This window comes from Vigna unguiculata, chromosome 2, assembly GCF_037176805.1.
Source record: "Vigna unguiculata cultivar grain cowpea cultivar isolate G323 ecotype 2 chromosome 2, ASM3717680v1, whole genome shotgun sequence".
NCBI classification, from domain to species: Eukaryota; Viridiplantae; Streptophyta; class Magnoliopsida; order Fabales; family Fabaceae; genus Vigna; species Vigna unguiculata.
Genome location: NC_140793.1, coordinates 26,805,004 through 26,813,211, shown reverse-complemented (window position 1 = coordinate 26,813,211; position 8,208 = coordinate 26,805,004). Strand labels below are relative to the sequence as shown.

The following is an 8,208-nucleotide window of genomic DNA, read 5'->3' as shown; positions in this document are numbered from 1 at the left end:
AATTAATGTGTTAAATATATTATACTAATACAATTAAACAAGCTTTTAATATTTAACATCACAATCAGTACTTTCAAGGATTACCATACCGATAAATATTTTAATTATAAAACGATTTCAAAACTTAGTATTAAAATTAATAATTTTTAAAATTATTATATGAATATAAATTTTAATTAGTAAGTTTGAGGTTTAACATAATTTTTTGTATAATTAAATTTTTTATTATCAAACATGTATGAGTATGATAATTAATTATTTTCAAAAACTTAATATATTAATAAATATTTTAATTATTAAACTGATTCTAGACCCGGATAATAATAAGTAACTTCTAAAACTACATATGAATGTTTAATTATTATGATGAAAGGGTAAAAACGGAAATTTTCCTTTTTGAAATTAATTATCGGATAAGTATTTTTCTCTGTCTGATGTGGAAGGAAAGTGTCAAAAAATTTACAAGATGAGTTTAGTTTCCCTGTTGTACAACACCTGTCACTGTACCATTGTAAAGATTCAGCAGTATGATCTAGATCTTCATCATCATAGACTTTGCGTTGTAAGAAAAAGCCATGTGTGTGTCTGAAAAAACAAACGGTTTTGACATTGAAGAGGTTCCAGAATCTGTCATCAATCAGCTCTTCTGCAAGGTTCAAAATTAAAATTTCAAGAAATTGTGGTATTTATACTGAGACAGTAATTGTGTACACTATAGTGATTGTGACATCCTATTCACTATGCCTCTGATATATCTCTCACAATCCTACAAAATACAGAATGGTGGTATAAAAGTGAGGTGAAAAGCTGGGAAAATATTTACATTTACAAAGGTGAAGGTGAAGGGTTTTTATATGTCTCTTGTAGTTGAATGAAAGGAGAGTAAAGAATGATGTGCTAATGATTGATTTCATTCGGCATTGTTGGAGGCTTCTTCTTGAAAACGTGTTTCCTACATCGTTCGAAAATACTGTCATAGATTAAGTCAAACTGCACTCCTGCTCTCTCCCGATTAATAATGAATAGTATGTGATCACCCTTCACATATGTATAGTACCTGTTCCATCAAAATATACCATTAATTCATCAATAATAATACACCACAAAAACTCTTCATGGAGAATTTAGATTCTCTATTTGTTGTTCTTCTGGTGCGACTTCAAAATCTACTAATAGTCAGAAAACAACACCAAAAAACTCAGTAAAAAATCTAAACTCGTATCCATAATGAGCATCTTGTAGATCATATGTTATGAGTTAATGCAGATATAAGGAAATAATGCAGAGCTAAGCCTAAGGCTAGAGGGATGAGTATGTTATGAATTATTATTTGAAAAAAGTGTATAGGGTGGTAGTTTCACGGACCAGATGCCAGGTTGTAAAGGTTTGCAATCTGATTCCTTCTCAACCAAACAGTTGGGGTGTTCAATAGGTAGGCGAGGATGAGTCATGGATATTGTGTTTAGTGCTCCATCATTGTCTTGCCAATCCTCATCCCTGCACAACAAAAACTAACATGTTGGTTCATTCATTCATTCATCAAAACTTGATCAAAGTAGCCTTTAAACACCAACCTGTATCCCTTGTAAGGGGGAGGAACATCTGGAGGAAAACGCCACTGGCTCATCTGCAAAACTCTCAGGAAAAGCATCGGGTGAATTCCAAGTATGCTTGAAGGAACTGTAACGCCCATGATCTTCGTTGTGCGTTTGGTAGCATAGCTGAAGTAGTATGTGTTAGGAAATGTTTGTAGGTGGTAATTGAGTTTTATAGAGCCTTGAATTGTAAGATCAGGGAGGATCCAATCTCCTGAAGCAAATGGACCCGCATTCCCCAATAGACAATCGACAAGACCCCATATACCCATCTTTCTCCATGACATGTTAAAGTGATCAAACCCAAAATTGTAGTAGTTCTTCAGCCACGCAATGTCAAACCAATCATATATGATCACTCCAATGCGGCAAAGCTGTAGCAGGCAAATAGGTTTCAATGTTTTCCCATCTTCTGGCCTGAAACAATCTCAAATTATACACTAGCCAAGATATTGATTCTAATTATCATGCTGTTTTTCTGTTTTTCATTCATTTCTCATAGGAATTAATACTGCATGCTCTCTCAACTACCCCCATTGAAGGCAATAAAATTAACTTTAACAATTATAAGGAAAAGCTGACAAGAACTCACTGCATGCCATCTGTGTATGTTCTTGTAGTCCCATTAAATGCTCCAGATAAGGAGGTGATACTTAATACCCAGTTCTCCGAACTGTTTTCATAACCCTTGAATGTCTGAAGACAGTATGAACATCAAATAATCAAAAATACGAAAACCACAACAAATAAAGAAAAAAAAGAATAAAGAAAACCCTCTAGAAATAGAAGGAAATGTGAAAAGCACGGGAAACCATTGGCACCAACCTTATCAGCAAGCATTTGTTGCAAGACACGAACAACTTGTGCACCCGCTGAGTGTCCAACAAAATGAATAGGGTGATCCTCGTCCCACTCAGGGTAATGCCCTGCATCCCAATAACAGCAACGAAACACATTTTCATAAAACATCACAAATACACAAAAGCCAGAAACAACAAACAGAACATCAAGATCTCCAAACCTTGTTCATAGATTCGTCCAAACTGCGAGTGTCCACAAGCCGTGCTATGCTCCTCACCGTAATCAACTTGCCCGCCTTTTAAATAATAGAACAATTCTCGAGCCCTGAGGCCGAAGAAAAACAAGGGAACCCTCTTCAGAAATGTTGCAAAACAGAACAAGCGCAGAACATAACCTAAAAAACAAAAAACCAAGCTCTTATACTTCAATAACCCACCTATCATAGATACTGGTGAGAGAGCCCAAATCAGGGACAAGAACCCTTTCATCTTTCTTCTCCGCCCCACCAAAGTACGACAAAGCCCCCAATCTCTGCGTGTGAAAGACGACAAATCAGCACCCCAGAAGAGAAACAGAAGAATAGCATGAAAAAGGGTAAAACTTGAGAGGAAAAGAAGGGAATAAAAGCAATGGGGCTTACCCCTTTGCCAAATCCAAAAATCCCATGAACCAACACAATAGGAGGAAGATCATCAGCATTGGCCTTGGATGTTCCATCTTTGACCTCAACAACATCGGCGTTAGGCTTGCGAAAATATTCATTCAGATTCTGTGCCAGGTCCCCAGCAACGGCGGTGCTGAATATGTAAAATCCATAGAGCAAATGAACCAAGGAACTCACAAACAGCTCCACCAATTGCAGATAAGAAATCCATAACCGCATCATTTTCTTCCTCCTTCAGAAGCAACAACCACAAAGAGCCTTCTCAAAAAGAAAAAAACCGCAAAGGAAGGCTCTTTGCAGGGTTAAAATCAAAAACCGTTTCAATTTCAACCCCTGATATTGCTGACAGAGACGCTCCTTTTTACATTAAAAATCATCAATTTTCCTTCCACACCCAAACAATTCACAAGCTATATTATTGCGGCAATTGGAAAATCCACAAAGACCCAACTCTCTCTTCTTATATTATATATATAGCAAACAAATACGCGCTGCTTCAGACTTTGAACGTCGTCTCTTCCCACATTTTCCTCCTTTCCTACCTCACATTTTTTAATTCTCTTTTTCATTTTACCTATTTTTTATTCCTCCACGTGGCTCCAAAACCAAAACAATAATAAACAAATTGGTTTCAATCAAAAAACGTATCAGAAAATAAAAATGCTCGATTGGGGATGTGCCACTTGTGTGCAAAGCTGTGTTCTGAGCCTCAGCCTCAACTAAATTCCACAAAAATCTATATCCAAACTTTACTAAATTTTCGCCCACAAAATAGGGAAATGAAAGAAAAAATAAGTTGTGTGTAGATAACAATAGATAAAGTTTAGGAAATTTCACAGATTGTGATCATGTACTTTTGCTGGCAAATTTATATGTTTTAGGATATTTTTTGTTTAAACTTTATAAATTGAGAATTGTATTTAATTATTTTCTTTACTATAATCATGGAAAGATATAATAAATACATTATTAATAAATGTTGTTTGGAGTTGCAGTGTGTGCTGTAAGGAGCTGGAAGATTCTTGATTCGCCTTATCCATTGAATTTGAAATTGGACGCCAACGACTCCAAAGTACAAGAAAATCGATTCATCATAATAATAAACAATAAACGTTTGTTGGCTGTTCGTTGGGCGATTTATCCAACGCGCTTTTTCGGGGATTGTGGATTGACCCACGTCGTAGAACTTGGAGTTCTACCAGAAATTACACTTCGTGATCTTATCCAACTAAAATATAATTTTAGTTTAGTTAATTTCGTTGGTTAAGAATGATCAAAATGTGGTCTTTTTAGTGTAATTTATTTTCAAATTTATGAAAATAGATAATTGTTAAACATGAATTTAGGTAACTGTTGTGTTAGACCAACATGAAGTGGTTGCCGTTTACGATTTTGATTAACTTGATAAAAATTGTTTTTTCGCTTAATTTGTAGTTAACACAATTTTAAATCTAACAGTAGAAACAGTGGTCTTTATGTAAGTTTTTCTTTTTTTCATTTAAACAAAAAATTATTAAGGAAAAGAGTTTTTAACAAGCCGAAAAATAACTTCTACCGAAATTGGTTTTTTTTTAACCATTTTTGCTTTACAACAATTATACATAATAACTTCTATTAAAATGTTGTCAAAATAAAAGATACAAATAAACAATATAAAATGAACTAAACTTGTGTATAAACCATATTCATTTGCGAAGTTGTGTAGGTCTAATACAACTTTATATTTCCATTTAGAAAATCAAACTCATTTGACACACAATTTCTTCAGGTGAGTCAATCTAATTCATATGAGTTGTCTTACCATGGTATGAGCTAGGAATGATTTAGTTAATCTGACTCAACTTTTAGTGGGTCAAAAATTTTGTAAATCATGATCTACCATGAATTGATAGGTTAGTAAATTGACTCACTTTAAGATGTTTTATTCTTTCAAATTATTTTATATTTTTGTTATAGTGTAATCAAAGTGAATTGATTCAACTCATTATTTTATATTAGTGCAATCAAAATATTCACGTATTTTATCAAATATTATTATAAAAATTAAAGTGTCATTTTACATATCTTGATAAACAAATAAATTATTCGACATATACAGTTAGAAATAGTAAATAATTATAATAAAAAACTTTTGAAAATGGTAAAAAACTAATAAAAAGTTGTTGGTAAAATGTGGGTCAACTCACATTCAATCTGATTTGAACTCGTTTAATTCATAGATTAAGTAAGTTGGATCTAATTTGATCCACATTTAAACAAACTAAATTTTTTTCAACTGGTAAACTTAAATTCATGATAAATCAAATTGACTCAAAGTTTAAAATTCATTTTACCATCTCTATTTATTCAAGTTGAAATCAAATCTACTTGACACATCGTGCCTAAATTTATAAATTTTTAAAAATTATCTATTTTATTAACTCTGAGAATAAACTATAGCAGTTTAATAATAAAAAAAACATCAAAATGTAATGGCGCGTGTACATATCAATGTGACTTGTTTGATATGATATGTGTTTTGTTAAGTAGGAGTAGGCATCACTTGCGACAACTAAAAGTTCGTTAAGAAACATGTTGGACACCTAAAATGTTGAGAAATTTTAATTTTAACCAAACTTTCCTTCAATCGTATCATAGTAATTACCATCGCACACGTTAAATCAAAGTCAAGTGATACTAAGTAATTGATAAGTTTAGACATAGCAATTCAGACAAAAACAAAAAGACTGCATTAATTATGATTTTAACTTTTAAGAGAACAAGCTAATAATATTCAATGTTCTAGTTGCTTTTAAAAATGAGCATTAACTATTTTCAGCAGGTTTAAATTTTTGTTTTATCAGTTGATGTATTCGAGGTTGAACTACTTATTGTTATAGATAAACCTTAGATGAGATGTACCAAAATAGGCATTTACATGTTGAGAAATGTGAAGTATTTGAAGACAGAGATACTTCAACAAAACCAAAACTATACCATAAATTAGGAACAAGTACCTTTTCCACATTCTAACACAGGTGTTAGTAACCAAACTTCCCTACATATAGACCTAACATTTGGACATATAACCGAACATTATTACTTCGATATGATTTATAACATCTATAATCAAACAGTTTCATGATATCTTCGCATGATGTTTGTGTTATTTTAAGCGAGTTTTTCATCGTATTATATTATTTTTAAGATGTTGCATAAATTCTATCCTAATAATAACGTATCTTATAATGGATAACTAAATTTTACAATTTTCTCTTATAATTTGAAATAACAATTTTTAGATGGTTTTGGAGTATAAAAAAATATGAAAAAATAAAAAAATAAAAAATCACTTAAGAGATGTCATCTCATATGATTAGAAGAAGTTGTCAAAATTTAACTGTTAATTTTTTCTTTTATAATTTATAACAACTTGAGGGTACAATATTTAATTTTAAATAAATGTAAATCTTTCTTTGTTAGATACAAAACTTAAGACTTCAGCAAAGATGATATATTATTGGTGATGGTGAAAGAGATTTTGAAGTAGAGAAGTAAATTTTGGGCATCTTTTAAAAGGCTTGTGATAATTGAGATGCACATGCGTATCCATGAATCATTCCGTGTTGGTATTTTTTATGTATGAAGTGCAATAATAAACTTTGCTTTTTCACAACAAAACAAAAATAGTAGCAAATGGAAAGCCCTGAATCTGCAACTTTACTCATTTTTTTTATCAACAGTTTTCTCATTCTTTTTGCCCATTGCATAATAATAATAGTAATAGTAATTAATAAAATAAGGGTATAATCAATGTTCAGATTTTTTGGAACTTTCAATCATTTTGACTTGCTTTGCTGCAAAAACAAAGCTAGCTGTTCAGTATTTTAAAACACCCAAGGTTCTGTTTCTTCGATTTTCAATTGTGTTGTTTGGTTTTGGTTCTTGTTTTAATCGTGTTGAGGGTTGAAAATTCAATGCATCTATAAATAATTTAGCATGTCTCGTGTAGGTTACCAATTTTGAAATATCAAAGGGTCCAATGAATGGTCCTCAATAACTCACTGTCACAAGTCTGTGGCTTAAAAGCATTTTCTGCATTCACGTGTTGTTTATTGTTAAAAAATAGATCAACTAATTGTCATATGCAGCTAATTTTTTTTTTATTGTTTATTTTTTATTTTCTTTATTTTATTTTTTTTCTACAGCATATATGGAAAAACATAACTGGTCTACACTATGATTTCACTGTCAGCAATTTTAACTATAATTTATTATTTAAATCAGAATTTCAAGTTTTAGAAAATTAAATCTATAAACAAAATAATTAATTATAAGCGTTATTATTCTTCGAGAATGATGTAATTGACTTAACATGATGAGAGTGGGCCACGTGAAAGGTTGGAGAGAAAAATATTAAAAGGAAGAGAAAATAAAACGAGAAGAATCTGATGACTCAACACTCTAGAACTTCCCCAACCCTAATGCTGCCAATATTATTTTCTCTATATATTTATTTTATTATATATATATATATATATATATATATATATACACACACACACACACATATATATATATATATATATATTCTTTTAATTAGTTTTATGTATTTAAATATATTATTAAATTTTATAGTTCTTTTTTTTTAAATGAGCAACTTATTTTTGAGTTAAATTATAAGACAATCTTAGATTTCAATCCAGCCAAGAAAAAAAATACTGGACAAACTAAAACTACAAAAGCAATACGCTAAATCATTTCTTTTTTAAATCATTCATGTCTCTTTTTTTCTCATGATTTTAATTTTTTGTAATTTCACAGCTGTATATGTTTCATTTATTTTCTTATTATAGTCCAATTTATAATCTTAAATTTGCTATATTCATTTAAGATATCACTAAGAGATAATTTAATCAATTAAAATGTAAAATATAAATCATATAAATATATATATATATATATAATTTGAAATTGAATAAAAATACATTTAAAGAGAATATAAAGACTAAAATGACAAAAAAAGATCAAAATGACAATCAGAAATTACAGGAGAACAAAAATTGAAATATATTTTTCTATCCAGTATGGTTAGTGCTGTGAGCCCAATAACCCTCTTGAAAATTGGAGACCACGCCACTATTATAGAGTCCATTTTGTTTCTATGTG

At 30.8% G+C, this 8,208-nt stretch overlaps 1 protein-coding gene across 2 annotated transcripts; it reads right to left on the bottom strand.

Annotated features, from left to right (window-relative positions):
• Positions 1-375: 375 nt before the first annotated feature.
• LOC114174198 (uncharacterized) lies at positions 376-3,557 on the bottom strand. 2 transcript variants are annotated; one of them, XR_003602670.2, is made up of 9 exons: positions 3,037-3,557; positions 2,833-2,927; positions 2,617-2,720; positions 2,421-2,521; positions 2,188-2,291; positions 1,575-2,012; positions 1,366-1,497; positions 824-1,057; positions 376-646 (listed from the first exon to the last, which is right to left on the bottom strand). XR_003602670.2 is itself a non-coding variant. In XM_028058987.2 (8 exons), the coding sequence occupies exons 1-8, from the start codon at positions 3,280-3,282 to the stop codon at positions 898-900; spliced, it is 1,380 nt and encodes a 459-aa protein (XP_027914788.1). In that variant the 5' UTR covers positions 3,283-3,557; the 3' UTR covers positions 662-897. The 2 variants fall into 2 exon arrangements, 1 of the variants encoding a protein (XP_027914788.1); XM_028058987.2 differs by lacking the exon at positions 376-646 and having other exon boundaries at positions 662-1,057.
• Positions 3,558-8,208: the final 4,651 nt, after the last annotated feature.